The following is an 18545-nucleotide window of genomic DNA, read 5'->3' as shown; positions in this document are numbered from 1 at the left end:
TCTTTCTCAACTGTACTTAATCTAAGAAAAAAATCACTTTCCTGCATTTTGGACCCAACTATATTTTAAATGGTCTTTTGGCAAATGTGGTATTTGATTATAATGCAGTCATAAAGCTGCACTTTCAGTTATGCGTTGGGTAAATGTTTAAAGGAATCCTCACTGGAATAAAGATGCATCTGTCTATCCGAATTACAATACCATTGCATATGTTTGGTTAGATAAGCTTAACAGGCAAGGAAACCTCTTATTATTTGAGCCCACCTAATTACTTCCTGTGCCACGTTTTGTTTAAATACTCTGACGTATTTAATGGTGCATGTAATTGGTAACACAGATTATGTTGCATAACTATGTTTATATTGAATCCCAAAGCTGCTAGTTAGATTGAGAATTATTATATTTGTTACTCTAGTTAAGTAAATATTAACCATGGTGTCGACCTGTTGGATTATCAACCAGCCCTGCGATAATGAACAAAATATTTAAATACAGCGATATAAATAGAAAATATTGGAACTGCTCAACAAGGCAAGTGACATCAGTGGAGAAAAAAATCAAAATTTTTCAGGTGAATTACATTAATGTCAGAACAGTTTTGGTGAAATACCATTGACCCGAAACATTAACGCAGTTTTTCTCTTTCTGACCTGCTGAATAGAAAATTTCCAGCATTTTCTCTTCACTCGTTGAATTTCCATTATTTGTGTTCAAGTCCAGAGGGTGCTTTTTCTGTGTGTTTAAATACATTGCTTTCGACTCTGCTTCCCGACAGGTTTTTGAGATTGTGGAACGTGTTGAGGAGCTGAGGAGGAAGTGGCCCGTTGCCTGGGGGAAGTTGGACGAAGGTAGCATCGGCGTTGTGACACCATACGCTGACCAAGTGTTTAGGATCCGATCGGAACTTCGTAAGAAGCGGTTGTCCGAAGTGAACGTAGAACGTGTTCTGAATGTTCAAGGTACGTTCCAGATCGTTGTTGAATTATTTTTATTTCTCTTCCACAACGAGAAATTGTAGGTCAAAAAGACGACTGCGGTGTGAAAGCAATGAGTGTGTTCCTGTGTGCTTGGTGGCCAATTGTAGCAGCGTATTCCTTGTCTCTTGGTTGTTGTCCTTTGCGAGGGTATCTCCACAGTGAGAGAAACATATGGTGAATATTGTCGGCTGATGACTACATTTCAGGAAGTGACATGAGTGACAGAGAGAGGTTGCACAGTAAGCACCGAATGCTGACCCTGCTTTGGAACGATGCACAGTGATTCAGAGCAAGAGTGTGGAAGATGTGGAGGTTTAGGTGGAGGACTGAGAGCAAAAAATACAAAAGTACTGGAGTAACTCAGTGGGTCAGGCAACATCTGGGGAGGGAAGGGACAGACAACGTTTTGGGTTGGAACCCTCCTTCAGACTCGGAAAAATTAGTTAGAAAAATGGATTAGGAAGGAAGGAAATCCTTGAAAATATCAAGTAGTTCCGATTTATTTGAAGGGCAAATAATTGGAGATAATGGAATCAAAAATATAAACTCAACATGATGGAGATTCTTGGAGCAGAAAAACAGTAATGTTTCAATTCGATGAATGAATTTGGATGTAAAGTCAATGACTTGAAATATTAACTCTGCTTCTAAATTCACACCTGCTGGCTGGCCGGAGTAACTCTAGCATTGTCTATTGCTATCTGAGTTTTCCAAACAACTCTTAACCAACTTTTTTAAAAGATTTTCTTTTAATTAAATTTGACTCACAAAATATAGGTCTACCTTTTATTCTAATGAAATTGAACCACTTGGTTTCATGTTCCTTCAGAAGAACATGGAGTGAGTTCCTTTGTGAAACTCACGTTGGCATTGTGGTCATGTATGTTTGAGAGTTAAACTTGATTGGGAAAGGGAGGGATGGAGCAAAGGAATTCAAAATAACTAGTGGTCCTCTTTGATGATGTTCATGTTCCACCTTGGTGTGGAAGGAGCTCCTTCACCCCCTCCTGGAAGCTGGTTTGAGTGGTGGATGCGACCTTTGACTAAGTTAACCTTTGGGGCATCTCGCAGATTGGCAGCAGTCTATTAATCCATTGTTGTTGTCTTAATTATGTTCTCGTTTAAGAAGGATCTGCAGATGCTGGAAAATCGAAGGCAGACAAAAATGCTGGAAAAACTCAGCTGGAGAGGCGGCATCTATGGAGCGAAGGAAATAGGCGACGTTTCGGGTCGAGACCCATCCTCAGACTGAGCATTTCTCCAGCATTTTTGCCAACCTTTAATTATGTTCTCAATTCTTTTTCTGGCAAAGTGAGGTAAAAAGGTTTGAACCCATGCACTCTGTTATTTGATTTAGCAAGATGGAATCCGGTGTTTCTCTATAATTACACAATACACACAGTTACACAATAGTTCACAGTCAGTTGCATAATAGTAGCAGAGAATTAAAAAAAAATTATGATCTAATCCTTAAAGCCCTTCATTGAGCTTTCTAACATTTGTTAAATAATCCACTGTTTAATATAACAGTTTTTTTCTGGACACATTTTGGGTATAATGCATTTGTAGGGAGTTTGCAGATTTCCTTATTGGTTCAATTCTTAGAATGATTTTATTCTGCTCTGGATGTTAGTTTGATGCAACTGTGGTGGAGCAACATCACAAGGAGAAAAAGAGACGTTTGTATAATGTTCTTCATGGTTGATAAAGCATTCTTATCCAGTATTGTCAGGACACTATGATCAATTTATTACCTGGCTCGTCTTTAATTTTGTAATGTTGGCAAGGTTACCAGGAAGAACTCCCCGTTCCTCTTAATAGTACCGTGGGTTTTATTACTGTTCAGCTGAAAGGGCAGAAGAGCCTTGGCTTTAGTCATCTTCTATAAGATGCCACTGCTGACACTTAAGTCACTGAGGGCTGCACTGAAGCCAGCCCAGATTATGTGAACCAGTCTCCTGTGTTGAACCTAAACTATGAGCCTCTGACCCTGAGGTGAGTGAGCTGACATCTGCCTCAAAGTCCATAAAGTTGAGTTTAAAATCCAACTGAAGAAATACATTTCACTTGGACACTCTCGTGTGGTCACATACAGTACAAAACTGAACTGCTTTGTTCTGAGCTTAGGAGTGCAAAATGGGTTTATCCAAATCTTCAAATGTCCTTGTGCACGATTTATTATGTCTAACCTTGATAATTTTTTACCATGTGCAGTTGCTTTGAAATAACATGGAGGAGAAAATTAATATGATCTATTTTGCCCTTTTATTTTTATTTAGGCAAGCAGTTTAGAGTCTTATTTCTCAGTACAGTAAGGACAAGGCACACATGCAAACATAAGCAGACGCCCATCAAGCGAAAGGAACAGTTAGTAGAAGACTCCACCGAGGACCTGGACTATGGGTTTCTGTCTAATTACAAGCTGCTTAATACTGCCATCACCAGAGCACAGTCACTGGTCGCTGTGGTCGGAGACCCCATAGCTCTGTGCTCAGTTGGGAGATGCAGGTAAAGTGATATTATTGTTCCTTGTTATGATTAGAATTATTTTATTCTGGAAGCTGGCCTACCAGTCTGTTCTCTGTGAGAACGTCATGTATCTTACAATGTGATTGTGATTCTTACGATGTAAGATGGGTATTATTTTTTTTTTATGTCCTTGGATAGCTCTTTATGCTGTGAGGAATCCAATGGTCTAGGAAGTGTTTAATGAGTCATCTTGCAAAGCAAACAGTTTTACAGTGCAAAATGAGCGTTTCCCAGGTGATTTATTATCAAAAATCCCTTTTGCAACTTTTTGGATGTGAATCCAGCATATGCTATATTTGCATTGGGAAGTCATTTATAGTGTATCAGATTACTTGGTAAACATTGGTTAGACATGGCAAACCATCGTCTTTAGTCTTGTTTATTTAAATCATATTGCCTTTGTGACAGTTGCTCGGGCACAATCTGTCCGCCTGCCTTGATTAATAGCAAGTATGGGATTGAACTCAAATCAGGAGATATTAGTCTCTGGGAGACGTTTAATTCTTTTGAGATCATGTGCATAGTGATAAAGATAAGGCTGCTCAGGTGATGAATCGTGCATGGAGATAATTACCCTGATTAGTTCCTGAACTGAAGATGGACATGGCAGGTTTTGTGAAATTTGCAGTCATTAGAATAATTTCAATGTATGGAACTCCAATGTATGTGTGTGGGTCTTGCTAAAAGCCCATGCTCGGAACTCCAAAAATCAATTATCCATAGCTCAGTGTCATTAAAACTTATGCTTTGAATCTTTCAGTTCAGACAAATTAAATGTTTGTTGTTATTAACCAGGAGAATGTGTCAACTATGTACTTTATGAAATAATAAAGTGTATTAAATTAGAAGTGCCAACTTCGAATGTGCTGGAGATAGAAAGTGCTGGAGTAACTCAGCGGGTCAGGCAGCATCTCTGGCGAAAAAGGATGATTAACGTTTTTGGTTGGGATCCTTCAAACTCTTCGAATGTGCTGGCATCGTTGTCATTTCCAATTTAGTCTAAGTTCATTATTATTTGAAAAAATACATACTTGATGTATGATGAAACAGCAGCAAACTCCCAATTTGATTGAGCTAATCAGACAGGATTAGACCATTCAGCTTCTGCTCTCTCATTCAATAACTTCATGGGTGGCTTTTTAAAGTCATCACCGCTTTCTTTCCTGCACAAAACTCATTAATATCTTTTTTTAAATTCAGTATCTGAAAAAATGGCCCTGAACCAGAATGAAAATAAACATTCAGCCCCTTTAGCATTTTTTTATTATTATTTCTGAAATTGCATTTAATGTAATGACTCTGTTCCGGATTGCAATCAAACCTATTAATTCAGAACTCAAAATAAATTATGGCCTTAGCTGCTTTCTTGGTTGACAGAGCAACTCTAATAAGGCAGAGTTTAATAAGATTTGAAATGGCGGAATTATTGTTTTGAGTACTACAATGATAGGGTGGACAGACAGAACCTTTTTCCAAGGATGGAAAGGATAGTTTTAAGGACAGAGCAGCAAAGTTTAATGGAGATGTGTGAGCAAGTTTTATCATAGCATTGTGAGTGTGTGGAAGGTGCTGCCAGGCCCAGTGGTTGAGGCAGATACAACACTAGCATTTATGGAGGGATACTTTATGTGCAGGCAGGGAAAGGTTGGTCTTGGCATCGTGTTTGGCACAGGCATTGTGCTGTACTGTTCTATATTCTATGAGTGTACAAAGATGTGAAATCTATAGATGCTGTATGCTCACCATATTAGCTTTATAATGAGGTGAGTATTAGCCATGCATCTGTATGCAGTAAACAGCCGCAGCTCAAGGCGAGTGACTGATGACATGATTAGACTGGATCCTCAGCTCCAGCCAAAGTCTGGGGCTCTTGCATGAGTTACACAATACTGGGCTCAAGTACATTTCCCTTCTACAAGTAATTGTCATGGTGACCCACAGTCTTGGCTTTTGTTTTTATTTAATACTAATTACTGCAATCAATTCTATTCAGTTTCTCTGTGTTAAATCCCCACTTTCCCCAATACAGACTCCAAAATACAGCCTTTCACACCACGCCTGTACCTGATTCCCACATTCCAATGACGTGCAGGTTTGTAGGTTAATTGGCTTCTGTAAATTGCCCCTAGTGTGTGGATGTGAAAGTGGGGTAAAGTGGAGTACGGGTGGTCGATGGTCGACTTGAACTTGATGGGCCAAAGGGCCAGTTTCCACGTTGTATCTCTAAAACTAAAAATGTAAACTAATTTGCAGTGTATGCTTGACTAGCTTCCCCCATTCTATCCTTCATAAATATCTCTAACTCTGCCAGCAGCGATATTTGTGCGATTTCTTGTTCACCCATAGGGCTCCTGCTTGCTGACCTATATAAGCATCTGGTTATGTAATATCTTGTTTTTTTTAAAATTCTCACGTTGGTTTGCAGCTCCCTCCGTGGCCATGTCCCTCCTCTGCAGTCTGTGGGTCTTCAACTCTTCAGTTATTTTGGCTCTTCTAATTATGCCCTTTTAACAATCCCTGAATCTAATTTTCTACCATTTGTGGGACCTCGCAATTCTCGTCAATGTTACTTAAAACGTTCGGCTTTGACTTGACCTTCTGTTGGCTATCCTAACGATATCTTGCACAATGCCTGTTTCTGTACTGTATCTCTAAACAAAACTAAACCAAATGCAGATCAAGATTGGAAGAAATGTAGATATATTGTTGCTTTATCTGGAAGGAACATTTAAAAAGGCATTTCAGCAGGTATATGGATAGGAGGGATTTCTAAGGACATGGGTCAAAAGCGAGCATGCGGGAATGGCTTAGATGGGCATGAGCTAGTCGGGCCGAAGAGCCTGTTTGCACGTGTGCGGCTATATGACTCTGACTGAGTGTTCTGGTTGCTTATGGTAGGAAGGGATAAGGCAAGAGGCAGGTATTGCATCTCCCAAAATCGCAGAGGAGAATGCAGATGCAATGTATTACTTGAAATTTGATGAAGTGTTTGGTATTTTGCATTCACGGTTTGTGGTTGATTTAAAATGTTGGTTGGCACTATGCCCTGAACAACAGCAGCATATTATAATGTTGGTGTTTTTTCTCAGATATTATTCTGCCGGTCACATTTCCCCTCCCTTTCACATTTACAATTTTAATCTTTTAATGCACAGAACAGAAATAAAAAATGCACAAGACAAATCTTGCATATCCTGGAATGTGATGAACAAGTTAACTAATGTTGTATGGATCAGTTTTCTTGCTTGTGATTTACCACCCAACAATAGTGAATTGTATTTCACCCTCCAGGAGCTCTTGTAGGGTTTGTAGTGTCAGCAGCCATCATTACTCCTTTCTCATCCTTTTGTTAGGGTACTAATTCTTTGCAGCAATCTACAAACATTTTTTTTAATACTTGGCAAGTGTGTTTGATGTTAATCTGGTTTGAGCGATTTGACTGCTTCACAAATGTTACATCTGACGAGATTAAATGCCAGCTGCATTTATGGGTCATGTTGTTTTAGAAAAAAATTGAGTTATGTAAAAATATTTGAGTGCTTGCTGGTGTTTGAAGACATGTAACTAAAGTAGGGTGAATATATTGTTGTGTCCCCACCACCCCCACCCACCTCATAGAAACATGAACCTCCCTCCATCCATCCATACATCTCACCAGGTTTCCTCAGTAAATACAGGCGCTCGATGCAAGATGTTTGATAGTTTGACAAAGCCAGTTATTGCTTCAGCACTGGGACCATTTATTATAGTCGCTGTTCAGCTCCAGGTGACCTTGTTTTAAAAATACAGTCATTCCTTAAGTTACAAATGTTCACTCTCATGTCATTGATCTTTAGACACAGACCTTCAATTTACATAGTTCTGTTCTGCTGTAACATGCACGGAGCCGCTTTGTGTGATTTCACGCTACCTTCTTGATTTGCAACATCACAATAAAGCATTGTCCAAGAACACATCAATTTTTAAAATCGAGGAATTACTTTAAGGACATATTTTCCACTCAAAAGCATTTGTTTTATTGCACTTTGCTGACGAATATTCTTTTGCAAGATGGATTGGCAGATGGATTAACAAATTTTACTAAACATGAGTGGGTTTTCCCTGAGCTGCTGCCGATAGCTGCAAACCAGCGGCCCATGCCATTGAGAACAAGTGCATTTCTATCGTAGGACACCATAATTTCTAAATTTTACACCACAGTGGCACGGATGGTGGAGCCACTTCCTCACAGTGCCAGAGACACTGGTTCAATCCTGAGCTCTGGTGCTGTCTGTGTGGAATTTGCATGTTCTTCCTGTGACCACATGGATTTCCTTCAGGTGATCTTGCATCATTCTTCATTCAAAGACGTGCATTTGTTGGGTTAATTGGCCACGGAGTTGCCTGAACTAAAGGTAGAATGTGGGTCGAATAGATTACAAGGAAAATTACTGAGGGAATGGAATTACTCTCTGAGCTGGTGGCCACCACCAGGTCTCAAGGGCGGGTAGGCTTAGGACTTTATTCCTTGCAGCGCAGGAAGGTGAGGGGTGATCTTGGAGTTGTATAAAATCATGAAGGAATAGGTAGGGTGAATGAGTCTTTTGCTTAGATGGGAAATCAAGAACCAGTGGCCTTAAGCAAAGAAAGACGAACCCGAGGGGCTCCTTTTTCACACAGAAGGTGGTGGGTATATGGAAGCAGTGGCCAGAGGAAGTAGAAACAAGGATTTGCAGATGCTGGTTAATAGAGAAAGGCAAAGTTGTGGTGTAACTCAGTGAGCAGGCAGCATCTCTGAAGAACATGGACTTGTATGATGGAATGAACTCCACTTAATTGGAAGGTGACAGTTCCAGCAACATTCAAAACAAAAAGTTCAGTCTTTCAGGAGAAAGTGGCTGCTCAGAATTGGCACCCAGTATCATCAGCACCAGCATAGATAGCTACATTCTGTACCATCTGTAAAATGCATCATAACAATTTGCTAAAGCTTATTTGGCATTACCCGCTAAAAATACTACATTTGCCACCTAAAAGGACACGCTCAATCTTTGTCCTCACTGTAAAGTGTAAAGCCCCTGTACCACTTAGGCAAATTTTTCGATGACTACAGGCGACTAGGCTGCTGCCACATGGTCGTGGGGTGACGCCTTTATGGTCGTGAGTGGTCTCCTCAAGTCACCTAAAGAGTCATAACGTTTTTCTGGTCACCGCTGGATTTTTGGCGACTGTGGGCTTGACGTAGCTTGTCTTCTCCTGTCATAGGTTGTCACCAGGATGACGCAGGTTGTCACCAGGTGACGTTAGTTGTCGCCGGGTGCTGACTTCGATGAATTCCATTAGTGACTACCTCAGATTCAATTTTAATTGTCATTGTCAGTGTACAGTACAGAGACAACAAAATGCATTTAGTCAACTGGCGACAGGTACCGGTGACTGAATTGTCTTCAGTTGCCTTCACTTGTCGCCGACAGGGTCGTTGCTTGTCGTTGCTTGTTGCGGGTGGACACAGGTTGACTATGGTTGTCGTAGGTTGTCGCCTGTATGGTGGTAGGTGTGGTAGTAGGTGGACATCCTAATGGGTCGCCGGTTGACGGTAACTTGCCATAGCTTGACATCGACTAGGTGGTAGTTTGTCGTAGCTTGTCGTAGACATTGTAATAGGGGGGGGGGGGGTTCAGTCGCCGGTTTTTCGGCGACCTGCTACGATTGTGGCAGTCGCTTGAAGTCACCGAAAAAAATCACCTAAGTGGGACAGGCCCTTAAACATTCCCACTTTCACGTTCTCCTCTAAGGGGCGGAGCCATTTTGACCTGAGAACATATTGTCATTGGGTCACATTCCAGGAACTCTCTCTAATAAAACATTTCACCTCCAGATTGGAATGATTCAAAATAACTGCACTCCACTATCTTCCCATGGGTAGCAACTCCTGACTTTACTAATGATGTCCACAACATACGACTGAATAAAGTAAATAACGCACCTGAATGTTTTTAGGAAAGGGCAGATTTCCAAAATACTTCTGGGCAGTTGTGGACCTTATCCAGGGTTATTGTTTTTTCAAAGCAACCGATAAAAGCATTAGCTTCTTCCTTCATGACACCACGGGTAACAAAACAGATGCTTGTTTGTGTGGATACCATAAAACCATGTTATATCTAAAGTTACAGGAACAATGTGTCCTAAAACTTCGTCTTTTCATTTGAGAAACTGGTTGATCCATTTAAAAATATTTTTTCTGCAGTAGAAGTGGCTGTTATATATTCAAGAGATTCCTCCATAATTTAAGACGTGGAGAGCAAGGATTTCAGAATGAAATGAAGATGAAAAGATGAGTGTATTTTGATATCCATCAGTATATACTATTCTGTCAGCTCTTGTGAGGAAAATAGTAAGCCCATGAAATCTTGCCCACGGTGCTGTATGAATTTTTAAAGGGATTCAGACAATTAGAACAAGGTTGATTGCAAACATTCCTTCTACAGTGTTCAGACGTCTATTTTAATATTGGTCTTTCACACTTCACTGATAGTGCATTTTTAAAGGTTTGGAGCATTTGATAAATGTGTTCTGTTCCCGAGAAATGAGCAGGGTGAAGGCTGCTGCAGGCTTGGCCGCTACATTGGTTAATCAAATAATTTGTTCCGCAGCAGAACGCTAAGAAACTCTGAGTTTTGGAGTTCTTTTCAGTGTCACAGTGAAAAAAATCAAACATATTTTCAGTCAAGATAAACTGAACCAACTGACCTGGAAATGTTTGACTTTCAAGAAATTGCACTGGTCACTGATTTATTTCCTGTCTCAGTTTAATTCTTCTCTATGCATTAGCATCACTCACATGAATATTTTCTCATCGGTATCACCTGTCTTCTCAATTTGTTTTAAATTATTTTTGTTCAATGGATTTATTTAATCATTAAAACTTCCCTGATGACTGCTATAAAATATTATTTCTGCAATAGCTTGCTCTGGGCAAGGTCTTTGATTTGTGTAAACTATTATCACGTTCCAGGAAAGTCCAAACTCATAGTGTTCATTCGCTCTCAATCAGTTCCTGAGCTAATTACAATACTCTCCTTCAATACACATTGTGCTCTGAGCGGTCACGGTGGCACAGCGGTAGAGTTGCTACCTTACAGTGAATGCAGCGCCGGAGACCCGGCTTCGATCCCGACTACGGGTGCTGTCTGTACGGAGTTTGTACGTTCTCCCCGTGACCTGCGTGGGCTTTCTCCGAAATCTTCAGTTTCCTCCCATACTCCAAGACGTTCAGGTTTGTAGGTGAATTGGCTTGGTAAATGTAACAATTGTCCCTAGTGTGTGTATGGTAGTGTTAATATGCAGGGATCGCTGCTTGGTGAGGTCCCGGTGGGCCGAAGAGCCTGTTTCCACCCTTCACGTTATCCGCTACCTTTGGACAGACAGTTGTAAATTGATTTGCCTCTTCATGACAATTTGAGATTATTTTTGTCTACTTGAAAATCACATGTGATAATACTGGTATTTTGACCCTTTGCTTTTGGGTCTGAGGATGATTAATGCTGCTGGGTTTTGGGTCAGGTCTACCTATTCCAGCTTCCTGTGCAGCAAGTGCTGTGGTTTTTGAGGAGGCAGCAGGCTGGGACTACAAATATTGCCCTTAAGTGTCTGATTTCGGCTTGGCACAGGCACTTGGGCGCACTCCATTATTTTTTTTATTGCTGTTTTCTTCCTCTGTTCCTCTCCATACTGCATGCTTAATCTCTCTAAAATCAGCCTCCCCTGATGCTATAGCTGTAATTAAATAGAACATTTCGTAGCATGACTTATCACCAGTTATTATTTTTGAAGGTTTAGGTTTGTTATTGCCACATGTGCAGAGGTACAGTGAAAAGCTTTGATTTGTAAGCTATCCAAACAGATTAGATAATACTACATATAATACAATCAAGTCAAACTCAAGTACAATAGATAGAGCAAAGGGGAAGATGCAGAATATAGTTCTCAGCATCATAGCACATCAGTTCCATAGACAGATTGACATCACTGCTATTTTGTGGAAGTGAAAATAATTTTCTTCTTACTCCTATTTTGTTTAATTTCCTCTTATCTTGTACAATGCCATAAACATTAAAACAAAAGAACCTCCCAAATGTCACATTTTGTGCAGATAGAAATTTTTGACTTTTGATAATGTTAATGTTTTGGGGCAGAAAGTTTGACATTGTTCAACAAGCCGTATTATCTTCAGGGTTTAAATGGAATTATGATTTATTAATCCTCTCGCAAATTGTGTGCACGGTTCATTGAGTTTCTGATGCACAGTTTAAACGGCAGAGTTTTGACGATCACTATTCTTGATATTTTATCTCTTGAATCATCAAGGTGTCAGCTTGACCAGTAATAGTTCTTCAGTTGCATTGCAGACTTGACCGACCTTACTTATTAGAGAAGGTTATGATTGTAACACATGCATTGAAACATTGCCACAATTCCATGCATTGTGACTATTGTGACTAAATATTTGAAGCAAATTTGTTTGTACAGTGCCTTTCATTTTTGTATATTAGTGGTAATTTAGGATGACCAGTCAAGCAAATAATTGTTAATGATGGTTAATGTCGAGTGATCTCACTGTGTCCTTAGTTCAAGCCATAAAGAATGTATAACCTGTTCGTATGATGTAGGATGTGCCATCTATGGAACTGATGCATGGTCAAGTGAACTGGTGCGCTACAATGCTGAGAACAATATTCTGCACTCTGTAACTTCCCCTTTCCGCTATCTATTGTGCTTGAGTTTGACTTAATTGTATTTTGTATTTAGTATTTACTATGATATATCTGATTTGACTGGATGGCATGCAAAATAAAACTGTACCTTGGTTCACGTGATAATAATGAACCTAAACCTGGCCCTTTATGTCTATGAAGGTAAGTTAACACTTTATCATTTTAACAAGTTGGAAATGCAAAAACGATCCCTGTGGAACCAAACCTGCCACGTGCCATTTTTCTGCATTTGCCAAACAGTTGGGCACCTTCACGTGTTATTAACGTCCCCTTTGGCTGCTCACACATTGAAATAAAGTTGTTCTTCCCAAATACAATTCCGTTAAACTGTAAAATTTGTAACTACCGATTATATATGCAGATTATCTTTTGCCCTCACTGGCATATTAATTATTTTTTTAAATTTCAACTATCATTTTATAAGTGAACAAGACTGGCGATGGGTGAATGAGCTGGGATGGCATGTTCATTTTTATTGTTTGGTGCTAATATTAGTAGTCTGCCCCATCTGTTCAGACTAAGGTCTTCATTTGGTAAATTGAAGTGGGCAGTTTCCTGTTGTAAGGGACTTTAAGTGCAACTGTTATACTCAATGTCTGAATTCTCTGACACCGTGCAAAGGACAGGATTCCACTTTTTGGAAGGATATGCCCCTGATGTTGTGGTGGGAGGCTGGTACAGGGAGTTGTAATTATTGGCGTCAGCAGCATCAAACCACATGTTTTGGCACAAACGGGTTTCCGACCTGAAAGATAATTTGATGATTTGGAAAAACAATGATCTTCAGATGCTGGAACGCTGGTAGAGTTGTTGCCTTGCAGCGTTGGGGACCCAGGTTCGATCCTGACCTAGGGTGTTGTGTGTGTGGAGTTTGCCTACACCCCAGCATAGCATACAAGCCCGGGCAGGCTTGTATGCTAATGATCCTCTGTATATGGCCCCCTAGTGTGGTGGGATTGGATGCGAAAATGGGATAGTATAAAACTATTGTGTATGGGTGATCGATGGTCAGCGATGGTCAGTGGGCCGAAGGACCTGTTTCCATGGTGTAAGCTAAACAAAGCAATATTCAAGACAGGTCAACAGATTTTCAATTATTAAGGGAATCTAAAGGTACGGAGTTACTGGTTGGGGGTGGTGCTGCGGTAAAAGATCCACCTATAGTCACGAATGTTTAATTGTGTTATGCACTGGGACTGAAATAATTCAATTCTTATTTGCTACAGCTTTGCATATTAAACCCAGCAATGCAATAAATAAATATACAGTAAATTATCAGTTATACTCGATGACCAGACCACAATAGTGCAAGCTAAAGTACGTGGTGCAACCTTGTAGAAGTCCATAGTTTGATGGTGAGATAAGGTTGTAGTTAGTGTTGTGCAATGTGGCTAAGGTTGATGGCCTTGAGCAGAGCTTTGATGCACCTCGATAGGATGCTTTCTGCGGTTCATCCATTGAAGTCGGCAAGAGTCTTTGGAGACATGCCAGACATCTTTAATCTTCTGTGGAATTGGAGGCGATGGTGTCCTTTCTTGGCATTGATGATGTTGGAGTTGTCCGGCTACACAGTCATGAGCATAGATATAGCGGAAGCGTGAACACACAGCTTTGAGATGCCTCTGTACTGATGGTCAGCGAGGAGGGGTCATTACCAATTCATACTGGTTCAGGTTTGTTGATGAGGAAGTTGACGATCCAGTTGAACATCAAAGAACCAGTTCCTGGAGTTTGGAAAATGTTGACATAGGTGTCCTTGTTGTCCAAGTGCTCCAGTGCACAGCAGAGAGCCAGTGAGATCACATTTGTTGTTGATTTGTTGTGGGGAAGGCGAGTTGAAGTAGGTCTAGATCCCTAGTATGGCAGGAGTTGATAAGCATCATAACCAACCTCTCGAATTGCTAATAAGGTTATCATATGAAAAACATTGTGTTTGATTATTGCGGATTTTTTCTGACATGCTGCTTCCTCTGCTGCTTCCTCTGCTTCTTCCCCCACACAAACCTGTCTCTTCATGTTTCTTGTTGGACACCATCCCATTTACATTGCTTCTTGTCTCATCTCAATGATTCCTGTAAGCAGATTTTACTTAATATGAACTAAATTAATTAATATATTTACTGCAGCTTGAAACTGGGTTGATCAATGAAATGTGCATGACCTATACATTGGATGGCTGTGTAAGTTAAACTTGAGTAATTATCAAGGTGATCATTAATACTGCAGTAGATAACCCGTCAATTAAAAAAAATAATTGATTAAAAAAAAATGGATGAGCAGCTGCTTCAAAATAGCTGCTTTTTAATTGGCTAAAATCCGCTCCATTTGTGGTTAATCAACAGGAAAACTAAACCAAGGGAATACATAAATGGTGAATTTTTCAATGATGTTCTCATTTTAGTGCTAGATATCTGACCAGGATTCCTGGCTTGGAAACCATCTCAAGCAACATTTATATTCTGGTCTCCTCATCAAAGGATGAAATTATATATTTTCCTCTTTTTGGTTATCTGGTGATCGTGAATTGAATATACGCCTTTCACTAAATTGGGATATCCAAAAGAACTTCATAGCCTGTAACACATTAACAGTGTGGTCACTGCGGTTGGAAGAAATCGCACAACAAGATCCATGTAAAGAAATGAGAAAAGTTGGCATCTTGTTTTTGTAATGTAGACTCAGATACTGAACGTCTTCCTTAATCAAAATTCAATGTCAGTGTTTAACTCACCGGGGAGGTCAAATGGGGTCTTAATTTCTGTCTCTCCTGTAGGCCAATAACTCCAACAGTGAACAACTTCTGTACATGATCTGGATTTTGTTGATGCAAGGAACTGCAGATGATAGTTTACACCAAAAAAAGCACAAACCATCTTCAGCAGTTTCAAATGTGCTCTCGTAACTTTAACAGATCGTGATGGTGGCAATCCAGTGAATGCCAATGGGCTACCGTCCCAGAGGTCATTGCAATCGCAGCCCATTGCATCCTTGCCTGATGTATTAGGTCGAAAGTGCCTTGTTGTTTGAATGCAGGGTTTTAATTGCTCTTCTGCTTCTTCTCCCTGGCTCTTTAAATGCTGCCTTTTCAAGTATTTATGCACTTCTCTTTGAACATTAGAATCGGTTTCCACCACCCTTCCAGGCATTGAAGTTCCGGTCTTCATAAATCTGTCTTCTGGTAGCTGACCTGATTATAGCTGGATCTCTGACTGCATCTCCCAGCCCCCTCCATGCCCTAGAATATCGCAGTTAACCGTAAATTTCCCTGACTGACCCCAACTGCTTAAGCTGATTAAACTCTATCTTTACGGATGAGCATAGATGTACGTTAAACCTGTGCACAGTGAATAAAGTCTATATTGTTGTACAATATATTGTGCACTCTCGTGGTTTCGCTTCATTTGAAAGGCCATTTAAAAATGTGCATTACATTAGTTTGCATGTATAAAATAGATCACCATGCCAACAAAGCTTCTGCTTCCAACCTACTGTATCATTTTTGCATTCGGGCTCAGCTGGATGCATCAATATTGCCAGTATTCTATATGCAGATTAGCAATTCGGAAACGTTACTCTGGAGATTGGTCCCAGCTTTTCCGCACCAGTATGTTTTTGTATAAAATGTTGTCTTTTATTTCTGCATCAATTTATTTATTTGTTCAATTCTCCAATTTTGTGCCAATAAACATTTTATTTGCTTTAAAATCACTCTTTCCCCCCCCCCCCCCCCCCCCCCCCCCCCCCCCCCCCCGTTAACTTTATCTGAACCATCTTGTAAAGCTAAAATTAGACAAATACATTTTCTCACCTTTTATCAACAATTCAGTAAAATTCGTTGCAAGGAAATGTTATATGAGAATAAGATCTGGATCTTCATTTTAAGTCTTCGATTTGAGGACTCTTTCGTGTGATTGGGAATTTGGTCGAAGTAGAATTACAAGCACCTTATTCATAAAATACTGACTTATTCTTGCTACTATTCTTGTTTGAAATGGTTACTATTGTTAAATGTTTATTATTCTTACACTACAATCGATGCACTTAAGTCACAAGGAATAGTAGTAGAATTAGGCCATTTGGCCCATCAAGTCTACTCTGCCATTTAATCACGGCTGATCTTTCTCCCTCCTAACCCCATTCTCCCCATAACCTCTAGTATAACCACTTTTGTACTATTGTACTTGTGTACAATGTGATTTAACTCAATTTCATTGCATCCAGGTACATTTGACAATAAAGTACCATTGACAATTAAACGTTGCCACTGCCCCACCACCTTCTTCTCCAAAATACCTTATGAACAGAAAAGCTTTTAGTTGGTTTCCAAATATAACCAATGGTTTTATATTAATGGCCTTATTCCATTTTTCTACTCAAAAACATAGCAAATTGATGTGCTCGTCTGTGGAATTCTCTGCTTCAGAGGGCGGTGGAGGCAGGTTCTCTGGATGATTTCAAGAGAGAGCTAGATTGGGCTCTTAAAAATAGCGGAGTTAGGGAATATGGGGAGAAGGCAGGAATGGGGTACTGATTGGGGATAATCAGCCATGATCACATTGAATGGCGGTGCTGGCTCGAAGGGCCGAATGGCCTACTCCTGCACCTATTGTCTATTGTCAACAAATTTAGTAATGTGCACATTTAATGCCATGTTATAAACTTAATCCACAGGTTTTTATTTTCTGGGGGTAGTATGTATGAACACTGTTGTACTTTCTACATGGTGAAACCAAAATGTGTAAAAATGGGCTTTATTAAAATCAGACAATATGCACTTTATCCGCATGAGATTACTTTTTTCCACTACAAATCTCAAATTGTGGAGTACAGAGACAAATAAATAAATGATGTGTCTGTCCCAAACATTAAGGAGGGCACTGTAATTCTGCTCCTTTAGTGTGTGCGTTTTTTTTAAACTTGGTGTACATGCTGTACCTAATGATCATGTTATCAAATTAATAATCTCTAATTTCTGCGAATGTGTGGGGGTATTTTCTTATTTGCATTTGACGTGCACTGTTTGAGGTTTTGAACAATTGCAAGGAAGGGAACCTCCTTTTAATATCATGTTTTTGCTCTTCCAGGAAATTCTGGGAAAGTTTCATTGATATCTGTCACGAGAACAACAGTCTCCATGGCATCACATTTGAACAAATTAAGGCACAGCTGGAGGCACTGGAGTTGAAGAAGACTTATGTCCTTAATCCTCTAGCTCCAGAATTCATCCCCAGAGCCCTCAGACTTCAGCAGCCAGCAAATACTAACAAGCAGCAACAGCCATCCCCGCCGAAGGTACAGTGACTGGTTTATGTATGTTACTCCTTTGGGGGACTCTCTTAATTTCAGGCCAACAGAGTTTTCTTTTCATCGTTTTTCTTTTGTTACCTCTAACACATGTTGGTATATTTGAATGGCACCGTGATGCACAGTGCCATAAAATGGCAATGCAGAGTCCTTCCTTATACAGTTTAGTTAACATTGTGGCCAGAGTTTTTCATCTCCAGACATCCAGCAGGATTTAAATGAAGATGAGGTTCCATTTACAAAGGCATAAGCACGTTTTGGCCCAGCCAGCTCCGATAAACCTTAGAAATATGGGTATTATTTTAAGTGGGCTCAATGTTAAAGTTCAGGGCCAAGTTTAGTTCCTAGTCTTTAAGAAGGAACTGCAGATGCTGGAAAATCAAAGGTAGACAAAAGTGCTGGAGAATCTCAGCGGGTGCAGCAGCATCTATGGAGCAAAGGAAATAGGCATAGTTTTGGGCCAAAACGTTTCGGGGGGGGGGGGGGGGGAGATGAAAGGAGAAAGGAAGAGGAGCCCGAGGGTTGAGGGAGAGCTGAGAAGGGGAGGAGACAGCAAGGGCTACCGGAAATTGGTGAAGTCAGTGTTTATGCCACTAGGGTGCAAACTGCCAAGGTGCTGCTCCTCCAATTTCCGGTGGTGCTCACTCACTCTGGCCATGGAGGAGGCCCAGGACAGAAAGGTCGGAATGGGAGGGGGAGTTGAAGTGCTGAGCCGCCGGGAGATCAGGTTGGTTAATGCGGACCGAGCGGAGGTGGTCGGCGAAACGATTGCCAAGCCTACGCTTGGTCTCGCCGATGTAGATCAGCTGACATCTAGAGCAGCGGAAGCAATAGATGAGGTTGGAGGAGATGCAGGTGAACTTCTGTCGCACCTGGAACGACTGCTTGAGTCCTTGAATGGAGTCGAATTAGTTCCTAGTCTGATCTTTTTCGTTTCAGTAACAATAGTCTGGGATTCACTCTATCAATCAATGAACTGTGC

General features: G+C 40.4%; 1 protein-coding gene across 3 annotated transcripts in view; it reads left to right on the top strand.

The window, feature by feature from the left end:
• The window catches only part of helz (helicase with zinc finger), a 174593-nt gene that overhangs the window by 94774 nt on the left and 61274 nt on the right, over positions 1–18545 (top strand). For all 3 annotated transcript variants that reach the window (XM_055653763.1, XM_055653760.1, XM_055653762.1), the window contains 3 exons: positions 776–959; positions 3257–3485; positions 17344–17551. In XM_055653763.1, coding sequence (XP_055509738.1) covers positions 776–959; positions 3257–3485; positions 17344–17551 — 621 coding nt within the window. The remainder of the gene's footprint in view (positions 1–775; positions 960–3256; positions 3486–17343; positions 17552–18545) is intronic.

The sequence above is a fragment of the Leucoraja erinacea genome, chromosome 23, assembly GCF_028641065.1.
Source record: "Leucoraja erinacea ecotype New England chromosome 23, Leri_hhj_1, whole genome shotgun sequence".
Classification (NCBI taxonomy): Eukaryota; Metazoa; Chordata; class Chondrichthyes; order Rajiformes; family Rajidae; genus Leucoraja; species Leucoraja erinaceus.
This window is presented reverse-complemented; position numbering and strand designations above follow the sequence as displayed.